Source organism: Aulonocara stuartgranti (genome assembly GCF_965226115.1).
Source record: "Aulonocara stuartgranti genome assembly, chromosome: 8".
In the NCBI taxonomy this organism is placed as follows: Eukaryota; Metazoa; Chordata; class Actinopteri; order Cichliformes; family Cichlidae; genus Aulonocara; species Aulonocara stuartgranti.
This window is the reverse complement of record NC_138959.1, coordinates 28609009-28626428: the sequence shown is the minus strand read 5'-3', so window position 1 is coordinate 28626428 and position 17420 is coordinate 28609009. Positions and strand designations below refer to the sequence as shown.

At 41.1% G+C, this 17420-nt stretch overlaps 1 protein-coding gene across 6 annotated transcripts in view; it reads left to right on the top strand.

The window, feature by feature from the left end:
• Nucleotides 1-10406, top strand: part of myo15b (myosin XVB) — a 126915-nt gene extending 116509 nt beyond the window's left edge. For 5 of the 6 annotated variants that reach the window (XM_082543878.1, XM_082543877.1, XM_082543880.1 and 2 more), the window contains 13 exons: nt 2710-2782; nt 2871-2947; nt 3027-3103; nt 5811-5941; nt 6029-6123; nt 6770-6847; nt 6948-7044; nt 7681-7829; nt 7908-8038; nt 8828-8961; nt 9046-9179; nt 9402-9542; nt 9992-10406. In XM_082543878.1, the coding sequence (XP_082400004.1) occupies nt 2710-2782; nt 2871-2947; nt 3027-3103; nt 5811-5941; nt 6029-6123; nt 6770-6847; nt 6948-7044; nt 7681-7829; nt 7908-8038; nt 8828-8961; nt 9046-9179; nt 9402-9542; nt 9992-10072 (1398 nt within the window). In that variant the 3' untranslated portion in view covers nt 10073-10406. The remainder of the gene's footprint in view (nt 1-2709; nt 2783-2870; nt 2948-3026; nt 3104-5810; nt 5942-6028; nt 6124-6769; nt 6848-6947; nt 7045-7680; nt 7830-7907; nt 8039-8827; nt 8962-9045; nt 9180-9401; nt 9543-9991) is intronic. The other variant, XM_082543881.1, reaches the window with a different exon arrangement.
• The last annotated feature ends 7014 nt before the right edge of the window (nt 10407-17420 follow it).

Below are 17420 nucleotides of genomic sequence, written 5' to 3'. Positions count from 1 at the left end.
AAACATCAGCTGATACTAGAAAGTAATATTAAATAAATTCTAGCTGATCAAGCTTAAACGTGCTGCTGTTGTTTAGCGCGACATCTACTGGTTTCCTCTTTCTGGTGGACGATAAACAAACACGAGAGAAAAGCCAATCAGCTGATCACTGATTTAGTTTCATGATTGAAGTAGAAACAGGAGAGAGAGAGGAGAAGAGGCAGCTGTGCAGCAAAGACACAGAATAACTCCAGCTTTGTGTCTTTTTCATTGTAGCTGAAGTCCGGGACAAACCGTGTTCCTTTTCAGCTCAATACCAAACGCGCAATATTTTCTCTGAATACCAGACGATTCCGTTTTTACAGGACGGTTGGAAACTCTAATAACTAACCTTATAAATAAAATAAGATAAAACAAGTTCAACATCAATAATATCATAGCACCCGCCCAGCAGTATATAAAATCCGTCATGCTAGCTAGTACGCAGCACGAGTTATTGTAACTGACTGTAAAAAGTCAGCACAACGAAAATAAAATAAACTTGGTTCATATCTGACCCAGATAGACTGCAGGTCATAACTTCTTACCTGAAGTTCAGTTCACCGCCTCCGGTCTCTGCTCCTTCTGCCTTTCCGTCATCCACCTGCCAGCGTGTTGCGCCTGCTGGCCTCCACCACTTGCTAATGTTACTGAATCTGTAGAAGCTCCGCAATAGCCACCACCAAACAACTGAGTTATTTTTTCACATCTCCCTTCATCTGGCCAATCCACCACCTTTCAGTGTTTATACCGTTACGGGAAAAAAACCCATCAGCCCATAAAAACGGAAAATCACCATCGGGCCCGATGGCCAGTCCAGCTATGCTTGGGACAAATGATTCCTTATAGGCTACATCTTTTTGCTAGCTAAAGGTGTCCTACAATGTCCAGATAAAGAGGGTGTTCACTAGGGCTGGGCCATATCATACCGTTCACGGTAATACCGGTATAATGTTGGGTAACGATAAGAAAATGAAATATGGCGATAGAATATGGGTAAAACGTGCATGCACAGTGCCTTTGTTTTCATACGCACATGGCGGAAAAAGCATGGTGGCAACGGAGAATGAGAAGGGTGAAAGCGGAGCGTTGAGTGAAACAGATGAACCAGAATTGGTTTGTAAAAATGCTGCAGCTTCACTGGTGTGGAACTGGTTTAGCTTTCGTCCGTCAGATACACAACAAAGCACTATTTTTGGTAGCGCATGCTAGCGGGCCGTCGTTATTACCGTGTTGTTTGGAAAATACGGCACACTTAAAATCAATCCTTTGATTTTCCTGAAAGTCGACAGCGCCCCTTATAATCCCGTGTGCCTTATGTATGAACTCTGGTTGTGTTTACTGACCTCGAAACGATTTTATGTACACGGCGCTCGAAAATCTGTCAAATGTTTTAGTACGACTTTGCTAAGCTACGAACCCGCACCGCTTGATGGATTGTCGAAGCATTAGGGCTTCGACAATCCGCGGAGTGATACGTACTCTGCTCTGTGTGTGTATAACTGTTTTTAAGTTTTGTGGATATTCTACATGGTTATGCTGAGGATATGTCGGCCAGTTTCCACTGGAAATGCCTTTTGGTTAAACTGTCAGCAAGGAATTTGCATTTGCACTGTTAAAGTTTTATATAACTTTAATGCACATAAAAAACAGCTGCTTGTTGAAGTGAAAATACATTTATGGTTTTTTGTTTTGTTTTTTTGCACAAATAAAGTTGTGGAGTTGTAAAGTGTTTGTCTAGTGTCAATTATATCATCAGTTATATCGTTATCGCAAATTTTCAGATGTATATCGTGATAAATATTTTTGGTCATATCGCCCTGCTCTAGTGTTCACAGTCAGCAATGATAGATCAGACTTTCCTCAAAACGGCCCAATGATAAAGCTATACAACAGTTCTGATAATCGCTTTGTTTTTGATGGCCACAGTCAGGTTGCTATACCAGACTGAAACTGAACATAAGGATCAAGTTTATCAGTCAAGGTTACATAGCCACAACGTTTTGGAAAGACTTTATCTCCAAAGCCTCTTAACATCCTAATAACAATCTCTGATTAACTTTCTCGCAAATAGAGTCAATATTAACCATGAAACTAAATGATGTATGTTCTCAAATATTTAAAGCTATTAATGATTTTCTTTCATTTAGAAATGCAATCTTTCTCTTACTGAGACAAACCTTGAGCTCTTTTGTCAGCCACAGCTTATTATTTGTGAACATAGTAAATTTTCTAGTTTGAATCACAGATTTCTCATGAAATTGTATATATGATGTAATGCATCAGTTAATTCATGTGGATCGTTAATTGTGTCAAAGAAGTTTGTTACTTCAAAACAGTGTCTTAATCTTCTGAAGGGAGGAGAAGTAATTGACACATAATTTTAACAAATAAAATAGATATGATCTAGAATCATCACACCTAGTTCTATCCAGAATCAACAAATTCTTTGGCGTTGTCCACTCCAAAGCCATCGATGGCTCTAACACTGAGGGATATTATAGAGACTTTGTGTGGATCAAATGAGTAACTCCCATGCTTTGGCAAAAATAACTGTTGAACATGATGAATTCAGACTGTATGGCATTTCCAAGATGTTTATTATACATATTTGAATCTAGTCAGTGTTAATGAAGCTTTGTGAAATAATAAAACTAAAAGCTAACTGTGATGTGTGTCTTTTTCACACAGACTCCCATCCAGGAATCTCTCATTCTCTATAATGACCCTGAAATCAAGGAGTTATCTATTCAGTGTTTCACAAGTGAGTGTACCCACAATAACACATGGTATTATACATTGAAACTTTTTTTCTGTTCTTTCTTCATCCACGCATTTGTCTGTCCTTTCAGACATGATGGAGTACATGGGAGACATGCCAATGAGGAAGAACAGCAGCCAGCCAGAGTGTCTGAGGCAGATTCTTCTGGTGAGTGCATATTCAAACAGTTTCTGTAAGTTGGGTGGACTTTTGTTTTAATAGTAATGACTCTCTCACTTCTGTTCAGCTAGGGAAGGAAAAGGAACTGCTGAGGGATGAAATATTCTGCCAGGTTATCAAGCAAACTACCAACAACCCAAAAAAGTAAGCCTATCAAAAGTAAAGAGTCTATTTAAAAGCCGTAAACTGCGATTGAACAGATTTAGGTTCTTAAAGAGATTTTTAATTTTTCAAATTTAACTTTTGTTTACAAATTGCACATTGACTGAGCTTGCATGAAGTTATGTGCTGTACTGTACTGTGCTCATTCATACCTGTTCAGGCAGATTGTCCAGCACTGCCCTTTCTGCCACTTTCTGTTTTACTTAAGTAACATTGAATGGTAGGTGATTAAAGACTTACCATGATTTTCAGTAATCACGTCTTATGCTTTACCTACACTTATAACTGATGAGCTTTGATAATAGCTTAAATAACTGTGTTACATTATGATACATTTATTAATAAGTTTATTCAATGCATGCAATTTACTGATGTTACTTGAAGTTACTTTAACTTCTAATGTTTCTTTTCAACTACCATAACACTAGCCAGTTATCATGTGCTGTATAACCCAGAAATCATCTTTTTAAGGTATTATTCTCAGGTATAAATAATATTATACATACTGAGTGTCACGGCGGTGGAACGGACTCAGGCGCAGACTGAGAAAGCACGGTTCAACAACTCTTTATTAATCACACTGGTGCGCTATATACACATGAAGGGGGGGTGGGGGGAAACACCAGGGTCCCGGGGATCAACAGGCTGGGGAGACACACTTCTTCGCACTCGCTCTGCTCCTCGTCCAAACAGTCTCCACACAAGCAGCTCACTCTCACTCACGGGGTCCAGGGGTCACAAAAGGGCTGATCCAGGTAAACGTATTTACACAGACGAGGGTAAGTCGAAGGCAAGCACGGGAACAGCAGAATCGCAAAGAAGCCAGGCGATACTAACAAGAGTTACTCAATATTCCAGTGACGAGTAGCTCAGAGCCCCTGCCTTAAGAAGAGCCAGAGATCAACTGCAAATCACCCGTGATCAGCTGCAGGTGCGTGGGCCAAGGGCGGGAGCCCAATCTGAGCTCCGCCCAGGCAGACAGGTAGGAGAGAGAGATAGAGAGAGAGAGAGCACAAGGCGAGGAGAGCAGAGAGAGAGTGAAACAACAAACACTTGTGGCCACACTGGGCTGGCCGGGGAGGCACAGGGACCATGACACTGAGCTTACATTATATTGCATCTTCTACTATTTCCTAAAACCGTGTTTTAAGATGGTAAATAATATATTTTTAAACTATTGATTGTGAATTATAGGATTGCAGTGCTAACTGTAGAATGGAATCAGATTTTGACAAAGATTAACCAGAAGTGTAGAACTTTAACAAGTTATCCAAAGCTTCAACTTCAACATTAGCACATTATTAGCAAAATAAAAGTCAACTTGAAGAACAACTGGATGCTTTCATTATGAGTCAGTTAGAAATCCAAAATATGAATTATTAGTCTTATTAGTCTCTTATTAGTCTTCCTCCAAGACAGCAACAAGATAGCACTTTGGGACTTGTTATTGGAGCCGACTAGAAAGACGGCTCTGATAAATATCACCGAAACACCAAGTTCATCAAAAAGGTTTAGACAAAAACATACGGAAAAATACAAAACAACGACACATCTTAAACAAGCTGTCTTGCTGTTAAGCAATATCACAGAAAACTATCCCCATTAAATAAAGATCAAAATGCACCTGCTGTTTCTTTTCCTGGAACAAATAACAAATATGGAAAGGCAAAAAAAGTATTAGTAAGATAAGAGATTCTTTGTGAAATGTTGGATCTGAGAAAAGCTTAAACACTATAATTGTTGAAAACCATGCAGTGTTTAATTTTTTTATATAAATGTAAGTTCTGTTTATCTGCAATTGAATATTTAAAAAGAATATTGTTTCAGTCGAGAGGTGGTGTTTATTGTTTATTTGCTTTTCATTCTCAACTTATTAATTTGATGACAGCTTTGTATTTTCTTACATTAATGTCATGCTTAGATGTATTTTTATGCTTTGTGGGACAATTTGTCATTTTTCTTTCATAAGTAATATAAATAATAAAAGTAATTCAAATAGTAAAGCAGGAATACAAACAAAGTAAGAGACTTCGGTAATATTGCTGTTTTGAGGATTATATTATGATAAAATTCCTTATTAATTAATGATTTCTGCAGGCATAAAAGGAAAAATAACTTGCAATCCACATTCATAGAGAGATAAAGGAGGTTTTGTCTTTATCTTTTAGATGAAAATAAAGAAAGGTAAAGGCTTTAGGCAGTCTCTTGTACTTGTACTTGGGGCATGTACAGTTTCACACTACAGTTACATTACACCTCAATCTAAAGTGGGAAAAAAGTGCAGTGTCTCAGGCTCATCCCAACACAGCACTGACCTCACAAAGGTGAATGCCATGGCAGTTCACCTTATAGATACAGTAAGCCGAGGGAAATAATAAGTGCACATGCCTCCATCTTTTACATCTTCTACTTTTACATGTTTTGCAAGATTGTAATATATAAGAGCTAAAAAGAGAATAGTGCCTTTTTATTATTTTTTATTTATTTATTATTTCTTTTAATTGGCTCTTTAGCATCATCTTTAGTGTTTAAAAATCCCTTACAGATTCAGGATCATTCATGCTTCTCACTTCCACTAACCGCTACATATCTGCAATAATTACAGTGCACTATTTACAAAAAAATTCAACGTTGATTTTTCTTTCTTTGATGTATTCTTTGCAATTATTATCTGATCTTGAATCTGCAGATCCAGCTGTTCCTTAGGTTGGCAACTACTCAGTGTGGTGGCTGGCTTTTTCCCTTGCTCTGCTACACTGCAGCCTTATATCACACGCTACCTCGATGACATCTCTCAGGATTATGTGCACCCATACCATGGTAGAGGAAGTTGTTTTGATGAGGAAAAAACTTATATGTCAATTTAATGTTTCAATAGCTTCTTCACTAATATGATGTCCTCCTCAGAACTGGCATCTTTGAGTCATGATAACCTCCAGCGCTCTCTTCGCTTTGGTGGTCGCCGCAATATCCCCTCATATCCCGAGATAGAAGCAATACTGGCAAGTTGACTTACTCACTCAAACAATACAAAGTTCTGATTGATCTGGCCTCATCATATAATAATGAATATTTCAGACTTTGCTCTCAGACTATAGACTTATTTGTGATTCTGACACTTTGTAAAAGTAGAATAAGATGCAGAGCTTTCAGCTATCAGGGCCAGCTCGGGCTTTTGGGAGACAGATGCCTTCTTTTCTTTTCTTTTAAGATTAAGCTTTCATTATATGAAAACTGTTATTTAGACTTTGATTAGGTGAATCATCCATTATTTAGGCTACTATTCATTTAGAGTGCTGGGGGAGTGCTTTTTTTGGACACTCCCTTTTTTCACTCCCCATGTGTTTATGCTCCAATATTGCATGTCATTAACTTTTGCTTAGTCTCTCTATGTGTTTATATGTTTTGTTCCATTTGTCGTTCTTGTTCTCTCTATGTTCTTTTTTTGTTTTTGTTTTTCTTCTCTTTCCGTTGACACCCAATCCAGCCACAGTAGATGACTGTGCCTCCTTGATACTGGCTCTGCCAGAGGTCTCTCCCTGTTCTTGGTTGTAGGGTCCTGACCCAGCTAAAAAAGAAAAGCCTTAAATGAACTGAATGTAATTAATTCAGCAGATCTCATTTTGAGTTTGTTTTCATTTTCTTCAGGCTGGCAAAACTTCTATCTATATTCCTATCCACCTGCCAGGAGGAGTGGAATTTCCCATACAAATAAAAAACTTCAGTGTAAGATTTATTTATACATATTTATTTATCCATCAGTAAAACCATCTTTATATTATTAATTATTAATATTCTATGCTGTAATTTTTATTGCTTCACATAGGTCACTGAAGATGTGGTAATGGAGTTGTGTAAAGAAATGGGCATCACCCAACTCAAAGAAATCAAAGAGTTCTCCATCCTTGTCATTAGACAACAAGGTAAACCAGAATAATGACATCTCTGTCTGACACAGAAAAAAAAGTTCAACTCAAATTAAAGTACTGTGTCTTTAAAGCTATTATGTGCAAATATATCAAAACATCTGCAATCCTATTTCTAAAAGGTAATTTGTAAATCTTTGAAAAACTATACATAGCATATCACCTTCATGTATAAATATTTGTGCATGTATGTATAATATTAATAATATTAAAATTTGAAGAATTTTATTAAAATTAAAAGAAGGGTAGAACAGGCTCACATTTACTACTGTTGCTTACTTTTTTTCATTATTAAAATAATGTTTCATAATGCTTGTTTGTTTTCACTATATTAGTACCCACATGGTGCTTTTACTGTAAAGTCATGGTTGCCTGAAATGAGAAATATTTTTCCTAAAAAAGGCATTGTCTTAACACCAAGGTATATAAAAAAAAAAACCAATACAGTGCAGAACAACTGAACCCAACCATTTCCCAACAAAACAGCACAAGCACGGGATTCCTCACTACAGGGTTCAAGCATTCAAGTTTTTCTTTTATGTTGTCCCTTCAGTGTAGATGTTTGTGGATACTTAAGAAAAAGATGAACAGATTTTTGCCCCCTTCCTTACTCCTCTGCTCCCCACTTCTTAGATGGGATGGTGCGTCCCCTTCATTTTGAGGAGTACCTGTTTGACTTTCTGGTGGAGGACAACTCAAGCTCCTTGTTGCTGAGAAGAGTGATGTGGAGAATGCCTCTTTCTTTTATCAGTGACCTTTATGTGGATTTCCACTACCAACAGGTAACATAATGACTTGAATGTAGCTTGAATAATCTTATTCTAATCTAACCATTACTGCTTGTGTGTGTTTGTGTGTAGCTTCTTGCAGACTATCTGAGCGGACAACTGATGCTTCCTCCTGTCACAGGAGGGTCATCAACAATCCAGCAGATAGCAATGCTGTCAGCCCTGCAGCATCTGGCTCTGGGCCTGCAGGACCAGCCCTCACTGTGAGTTACACAGTCACAATAATCAGTTTAAGAGTGGACTGTTTATAAAAGACTACCTTTAATCACCTGTTGTTGCCTCAAAGAGCTCCATCTTGTGTGTGTTTCTGCTTTCTTTAAAAATCGGACTAATTAACATATTTTTGTTTGGTTAAATTCAAAATATAAAAATACAAATAAAAAGTTGTTTTTCCTTTACAGAGGTGTGATACTTGATGATACTTAATTTATTTATTATTATTTTTTAGAACAGCCATCTGATAACACATAATTGGGTAAAAAAAAAGTTTTATATTTTACATTTTTCAGTGATTTGAACTATTGCAAATATCTCAAGAAATATCATGCAGTCATCACTTAAAATGGTCAAGACAGAAGGTGGGGTGCTACGTTAGCAATTGAGGCTAGCAAGTTATATTCATAACTTTATCGTGGCAAATTACAGACACAGAAGTAATATAGTCCGGGGGCAATGACACATATTTAGAGCCTCAAGTAGACAGTAGAGGAACTGCACTGTTTTCGTTTCCAAGTTCAATGCTGGCCACTTGATTTTGCCAGGGTTGTGCTGGTATCCATCAAAGGGTTTTATCCAGTTTTGATGACTAAATGAGTAGGTGTGTCCTGATTTGTATTGTAAGCACTGAATACAGTGTTCCCGGACAATAAAGAGAAACACTTTTGAAAAACTTTCTGGCAAATTTTATTCTTTGAAACATGTCACTAACATCATGTATGTAATGTTAGTAAATGTACAGTATGTATATACTGATTTGTGCATTTCTCTTTAAGGTCAGAAATAAAGGGGTACCTGCCTTCACAGACTGGGCTCCGTAACAAAGTGGAGGAGATCCTCACTTTCTGTCAGGGTCGGATTGCTGCCATGCAGTCCCTTAGCCCTCAACATGCCAAAGTACAATTCATTGGTAGGTAGTATCTCTTCTCTAGCTCATCTTTTCTCTTCCTCCTCTGTTGTACAATAATATTTGTCTAAATTCTGTATTTTTCAGAGGTTCTGAGTTCTCTGCCCCTGTTTGGATCCAACACTTTCCTGGCTGAGAAGGTAAGCCAGCGTGGTTGTCCTTCTCCGTGTGTGGTCTGCATCAACCAGGAAGGAGTGCTGTTCCTACACTCCAAAACACAGGTGCTGGTCTTTTAAAGAGTGTCTCTTGCCTTCTGTTCTTCTTTTCTGAACTTGATGATTTTTTCATAGAGTTTAGTGTTTTTTTTTTCATTAAATAAGTCTAAGATCCAGTCTGAAGCATAATTTGTCCTGTGTCAAGCCACAAATCTCTCTGCTAATGCTAACCAAAAGGTGTATGATACATCATATCAGCTGTTTTGTTGTTATCTCTGTTTGATGCAGGAGCAAGTGTTTCGGATTCCTCTGACTGATGTTCAATTCATGCGCACCATTCACCCCAATAAAAAAGGCAAGGTGCCAGCCGTGGACATTGACTATGGCAATCCAGCTGCTCCCAAAAAAATCACCATTCGTCTCAAACAGGTAATGACTTTTTGATCTGTTTTTATTTCACTGTGTGTGTTCTGTATTTTTCTGGAACAAAAAGGCATTTTCCTCGTTTGGCATCTTGGTGTGTTCCACAGTCGTATTAGAGGATAAAAATGTCCTGATACTTCTGCTGGTTTTTCATACTATTTGTTTTCCATAATTTGGCATTTCCAATTAATCTTTTATTCAATCAGTTGTTTTAACATTTGACCAAAGCATCCCTTAATACATTAAAAAAAACATCCATTCACTTTCTCCAGTGTTATAAATCCTCTCCTTTAAAGACTTTTTCAATAAATGATTACTCACATGTCAAAATGCTTGTCAATGATTTTGTGCAGTGGGTTAACTTCTAATTTGGTGTCAGGGACACACATCACCAAAGAAGTTGTCAAAAGATTTTTGCATTCAAGTCTAATTTAATTTTTAAATATCTGTTTCAGGCTAAACAGTTGTGCCACACCCTTGCTCTATTAATGGAAGAGCTGATTCGACCAGCAATTTCCAGTTCCATTTCAAAGTAGATTCAGTAGATACAGAGAGAAAAGACAGGTTTTGTTCTTTTTATTGTTATTGTTGTTTTATTGTTGCTATTGTTGAAACAAACTGAGTAGAAACATGCAGAAATGATCCTGATATGTGTGCTGTGTTATATGAATGGAAACCTGCAACACGTAACACTCATTAAGGAGCATACTAAGTTAGAGACAGTAAAGTATTAGAATAAACGTAAGCCTTAAATTTGATCATAATCTGAACTATAAACTGTTGTTGGAATGCAAAGTTGATTAATTATTGGAATGAATGCTGATGTCATTTAAGTAAATTAGCATCATTAAAGATTTACATTACCTGCTTAATAAATCGTATGTGCATTTTTTTTCCTATCTTCTTTCACTAGTAGACTTCCATAAATGAAGTATAATGATCACAGATGCAACCTGAAAGCTGTAATTCTGATCAAATTTACAACTCTGCAGTTAATCAAAGCAATAAATATTTTACTTTATGACAATTCACAAATGAGTACTCCATGACTGCACACCTACTGAGCTTTACTTAAGTATACATCAAGACAAGCTTTCTCAGTTATTCTTATTTCAATGTGATACGTATTTAGGAAGACATAATGTGGCTGGGCTCTCGCTTAGAGATGGGGTGAGGAGCTTGGTCATTCGGGAGGGACTCTGAGCACAGGCGCTGCTCCTCCACATCAAAAGGAGCTAGATGAGGTGATCCAGGCATCTCCAAGTCAGACCAAGACCAACCCCAATTCCAGAAAAAAAGTAAAATATAAATAAAAACTGAATATTTTATTTGCAAATCTCATAAACTCATAATTCACAATAGAAAATAGAAAACATATAAAATGTTTAACATTTTAGTACTGCATAAAAAATACTCATTGAATTTAGATTTTTTTTAATTTTGATAATTTCAGTAAAATTCACAAATAATACATCTAACACTCTTAAGAGCTTGAAAAAAGAGGGCTGCTGGACTTCAAGTTTCTGAAGACATTTTACTTCTCATCCAAGAGCCTTCTTCAATCTATAACTATCAAGGAGCAAGCAGCCAAGAACATACAGGTACAGGTTTAATCTTCAAGAAATGGGTTTTATTATACTGCAAAACAAAGTTACTACAAAAATAATTCAAAATGACAGAAACCGTCGAATAGCTCATCTCTCTTGGGAACATCTTGCGGCTAACGAAAGCCACTCGGTGTCATTCATCCAGTGGTCCCTGTAGAAAAACAGCCCCCGGACCCTTATCCGAAGCATCAGTTTGAAGATTAAAACAAAATTTGGGCTATACAAGTCTGTACTCTTATTCAGTGACTGGAGCATTGCCTCTGTCTCGTCCGTCCACCAAATCTAGTTAGGACACCTAGAGCCTATTACATTGGTGAGGGGGAGACGCCCTGGCAGAGAGGGATAAATAGGGATACATCGGTGGTAGAACCCTGCCATGCCAAGAAAAGATGTAAGTTTTCTTGTCTGTGGCAAAGGGCAGGACTCAATAGCACCAATTTTGCTTACTTGCGGTTTTATCACCCCATTTCCTATGACAAATCCCAGATATTCAGTTTCATCTTCGACAAAGATACATTTTGATGGATTAACAGTTAGCACAGTTGCTTGGAGATGCCCTCATACCTTTGCTAGATGTTTGAGGGGTTCGTCTCAGGTATAGCTATATGTCATAATATCATCAAGATACGCTGCAGTGAAACACACAGTACCTCATCCATCAGCCTCTGAAATGTTGCAGGGGCTCTACGTAATCCAAAAGGCAGGACTGTGAATTGGAATAGCCTTCATGGTGTCCAGCAGGTGGTCAGCTCCCCTGAGCGTTGAGTGAGTGGTACCTATGTTAGGTATAATAATGAACAATAGCTTGTGAATTTAGACATGCAGACAGTGTCCCTTCACCTTTAAACCTCTACACTTTCTGTCTAAATACAGATGATAAGGTGGGTCATTGGGACTACTTGAGACAAAACAATATCTGGAGTCTCAGTCAGGGTTGCTTTTACGGTCACTAGGACAGCATGTTATTGGGTGAAAGATGAGAGAATAGGGAAAAGCATTTAGTACTCATGTAGCAGACTTCCCTTTTTAGGTGCTGTTACGCCGCTAGTCTAGGCGTGTAGAGACGCACATAAGATTCTGAGGAGAGAGAAGCAAGTACCCTCCCTGGTTCCCAAGCCAAACAACGAACCCGGTTATGAGTAAAAAAACAAAGGTGGCTCTCAGGTGACTGTTTCCTCGCGGCTACGTGCAGTGGGGCTAGGGGAGGGTCTGTGCTGACGGACGTGGGTTACTGACCTGGTAGCCTGGCTGCCCCTGGGTGGGTCCGGGATGGGTGTGAGGTTCTGGGGGCGCTCCGTCTCTGGGCTGGGGCCCGGGCCGGGCCTCGGGGGCTTGGGTCCTGGTTGGTGTGTTGCCGGGGTTGTGGGCGGGTGGGTGCATGGGGGCCCAGCCCTGGAGCAGGGTGCCGCCGGTGCATCGAGCCACCTGGGGGGCTCTTCAACTGGTGGGGGAGATTGTCACATCTTGCAGGAGCTTTCCTCTCCTCGGGAGCTCTCTCTGCAGGAGGGGGAGATACAGGAGAGGTGGAGGAAGATCTCAGCCTGGGTGTTTACTGTCTTATGTAGTCTGGAAGATGAGTGGATGGTGGGGTGGGTGCAGTTTTCTCTGTGGTGGGGTTGGGTGGACTGTCCTGGGCTCTGTGGGGCCGGGAGGCGCTGCTGCACTGGTCCCCGGTCTGGATGGGCCTGGGCCCCCTTTCCCTGGCGGGTTGCGGAGTATGGGGGTGCCTACTGGGGTCAGCGGGGGAGCTGGCCCCAGGGAGGGGTCACTTGCCCCTCCCTTCCTTCCCTCCCCATCTCCAGCTGCTTCCCTCTTCCCGCTCCACCACAACCACCCACACACCAGGGTGCAGAGGAGGCTACCCCCCCCCCCCCCGTCCCCTTCTGGCTGCCTCTGCCTCAATTTTATCCCACAACTTAGACATTCACATTACTCACACTCTCATTACACATACATATAGGATCTTGGGGGTGGGCACGATACACGGAATCCAAAGTACCATCAGGGTGTACACCTCACCCCTGGCGTCGTTGCCCACCTCTCAAGGTTAAATACACGTAGACATTGAGGGCTAGCAGGAGGGACCATGCGCTTACCTGCTGCTCTCTGGCAGGTAGCTCCATGCCCCCCTGGGTTTTAAATGCACCTTAGAACACACATGCATCAACACTACAATGAGCGGGTGGAGGGAGGTTTGGAGTCTTCTCTCACCCCCATTCTCTGCGACCTGCTGGAGCGGGGTGGCTAGGAGGAGGAGTTGGCCGTCCGACTGCGGTCTGGAGTGTGGGGCCTCCCTGCTGCTGCGGAGTCGGGGCGGTCTGCCTCCCCCCACCGCAGGGAAAAGGGTAACACCACCTGGGTCTGGGTGCAGTTCCCCCCTCCAGGGGCAAGGGTACCTAGACCCGGTTTGTAGAGTACGCTTGGGGAGTGTGATCGTGTGTACAGTGTCTCTTTATGTCTGTCTCCACGTTGGTTGAGTGTGGAGTAAGTGCATATGAGAGCATGAGGGTGGGAATGGATGTTTGTATATGTGTGTGCCTGTATTTCTGTGTCTATATGTCAGGTTGGGTATCAGACGCCACCTCTCTGGGGACATCTTAGGCCCTCCAAGGTTTGGAGGCCTATCTCCCCCCACCACCACTTCCCCTGCCAGTGGCGGACTCCCTCAGACATCGGTGCGTTGGTGGTTCTTTGTGTCCGGGAATGGGCATCCGGGTACACACCGGCTCACTCCTTGGCGGCCGCTTATCGGGGCCTGGAGCCTGGGGCTCGCTCGGGCCACTTCGGAGGTGGGGTGCCCCCGGCCTCTCGGCCTGGGGCTCGGTCACTCAGGCACGGCTGGCTGCCGGCGGAGCTCACGGGCGCGTCACTGCAACCCCCCCTGGCTTCTGCTCCACGGCTGCTGGGTGAGCCCTCATCTGGGACTCTCCTCAGCTCTTTCTGGGACAGTGGCGCGGCTGCCCCTCTGTTGGTCTTCCTTGGTCTCTTGTGTTCTGGGGGCCTCTGGATGTCTGGAGTCTTGATCTCCTCCATACCTGCTTCATGCCCTGGAGGACGGGGCTGTGGCCCCCCCACACCCTCTAGCAGATCATTACATGAAGGAACCTTTTAAAAAAAACAAGCGCGTCCATGCTCACAGGTGTACACACGGGTGATCACACCCACAAACTACACCCTTTTTGGCTCCTACCTCAAAGCACACTGTGTTCTGTTGATCTTATGTGCTGCACAATAATGTTTAATATTTAGTATTTACTGTCATATTCCCATATATCATTGTGATGTTGTTTATTCTATTACTCTCGTTTTCTTCTGCTTGTTTTCTTTTTTCTTTCTCAGCAGGTGATCCAGGTGATCGATATATGCATTTTTTTATTTCTTTTTTTTTCTTTTCTGCTCATTCTGTTGGTTTTTGTCTTTTGCCCTTCTCCCCCGTCCCTCTTCTCAGCTGTTTCTCTTTCCCTCTTTCTTTCTCCCCTTCTTTCCCCCAGTCAAGTCTGCCCCGTATTCAGTAAATGAAAATAAAATAAACAATAAAAGGTGAATCAAATGGACCATTACGGCAAGGCTGGGATGGTCAATTTGGTAAAGTAAATCCGTTGGGCATCTTTCTTTGCCTTTAGACAACAATTCTGATGGCAAAAGAGCCAAACGGGACAGGCAAAAAAAAAACAAAAAAACAAAAAACAAAGGTGATTTTATTAAGTGACAAGAAGCACAACTCCAAGGTGAGCCCAGGCCAAAATAATAAACAAAACCAACTAAGTCCCACCAGAGAAAACTAACTAAACCCTAAGAAAGAAACAAAACAAACAAATGACAGTAACTATCCCTCGCTTCCTGGACCAGAAACAGAAGAAAACAGTTCAAAACAAAAAGGCGACACACCCCTTCGGCTTCAGCCTATGCACACATAAGCACTGGACTCATACAGGGAGTGCAGAATTATTAGGCAAGTTGTATTTTTGAGGAATAATTTTATTATTGAACAACAACCATGTTCTCAATGAACCCAAAAAACTCATTAATATCAAAGCTGAATGTTTTTGGAAGTAGTTTTTAGTTTGTTTTTAGTTTTAGCTATTTTAGGGGGATATCTGTGTGTGCAGGTGACTATTACTGTGCAGAATTATTAGGCAACTTAACAAAAAACAAATATATACCCATTTCAATTATTTATTCTTACCAGTGAAACCAATATAACATCTCCACATTCACAAATATACATTTCTGACATTCAAAAACAAACAAAACAAAAAAAATCAGCGACCAATATAGCCACCTTTCTTTGCAAGAACACTCAAAAGCCTGCCATCCATGGATTCTGTCAGTGTTTTGATCTGTTCACCATCAACATTGCGTGCAGCAGCAACCACAGCCTCCCAGACACTGTTCAGAGAGGTGTACTGTTTTCCCTCCTTGTAAATCTCACATTTAATGATGGACCACAGGTTCTCAATGGGGTTCAGATCAGGTGAACAAGGAGGCCATGTCATTAGTTTTTCTTCTTTTATACCCTTTCTTGCCAGCCACGCTGTGGAGTACTTGGACACGTGTGATGGAGCATTGTCCTGCATGAACATCATGTTTTTCTTGAAGGATGCAGACTTCTTCCTGTACCACTGCTTGAAGAAGGTGTCTTCCAGAAACTGGCAGTAGGACTGGGAGTTGAGCTTGACTCCATCCTCAACCCGAAAAGGCCCCACAAGCTCATCTTTGATGATACCAGCCCAAACCAGTACTCCACCTCCACCTTGCTGGCGTCTGAGTCGGACTGGAGCTCTCTGCCCTTTACCAATCCAGCCACGGGCCCATCCATCTGGCCCATCAAGACTCACTCTCATTTCATCAGTCCATAAAACCTTAGAAAAACCAGTCTTGAGATATTTCTTGGCCCAGTCTTGACGTTTCAGCTTGTGTGTCTTGTTCAGTGGTGGTCGTCTTTCAGCCTTTCTTACCTTGGCCATGTCTCTGAGTATTGCACACCTTGTGCTTTTGGGCACTCCAGTGATGTTGCAGCTCTGAAATATGGCCAAACTGGTGGCAAGTGGCATCTTGGCAGCTGCACGCTTGACTTTTCTCAGTTCATGGGCAGTTATTTTGTGCATTGGTTTTTCCACACGCTTCTTGCGACCCTGTTGACTATTTTGAATGAAACGCTTGATTGTTCGATGATCACGCTTCAGAAGCTTTGCAATTTTGAGACTGCTGCATCCCTCTGCAAGATATCTCACTATTTTTGACTTTTCTGAGCCTGTCAAGTCCTTCTTTTGACCCATTTTGCCAAAGGAAAGGACGTTGCCTAATAATTATGCACACCTGATATAGGGTGTTGATGTCATTAGACCACACCCCTTCTCATTACAGAGATGCACATCACCTAACATGCTTAATTGGTAGTAGGCTTTCGAGCCTATACGGCTTGGAGTAAGACAACATGCATGAAGAGGATGATGTGGACAAAATACTCATTTGCCTAATAATTCTGCACTCCCTGTATACTCACATTTGGTGGCTCTCAAGGAGCTCACTTACACATATACAAAATTACACAAAGGGCCAGGTCTGAGTCTGCTGTCAAATCGGTTCACTCTCGCTCGCTTCTCTCTCTCTCTTCCGGCAGCTGGCAGAACAGCTTTTTTTTAACCCAGTCCAATGATCCATGGTCCAATCAGCAGCCTACTGCTCTTTATTAGAGGAAAGACCTGCAGAGATTCTTAAAACACAGTAAAGAAACACAACACAGCAGCTAACACAGATTTCCTATGGCCACGGGCCGTAACAGGTGCTGCTCCCCTGAATTGGACAAGGCTGAGTGCTGAGAGGCTGGGACCAGCTTGGGGCACCAACGAAGGAAGAATTAAGTGTAAATTATGATTTCTCCCTATCAGTTTTAACCAATCACATAGACGCACATTCTCATATAAAACTTTGTATACTGTTAATTTGAGGTACTCTTTTGGGAAGATGGACCGCAGCAAACTGTTCTACAGCCTGTGGTTATTGAGCAAAAGAGATCCATGGGCATGATAATTTTTTTTACTATGCTTTACTAAATAATAATTGAAGGAAGAAGTGTTGTACTGGTGATTTCTCAAGGTAGATAAAGGAACACATTATCACCTGCCAATAGCCCTTGCAGAGAACTAGAGTTGTGAGATATCAGGCTTTCCAAGGCGCTCAATCATATCATTAATTCTAGGTGTCGGGTATGAATGTTGCCATCTTATACCTGCTAGCTCCAAGTTTCTACTGGATCTGAAAAGGTCCTTGCCAT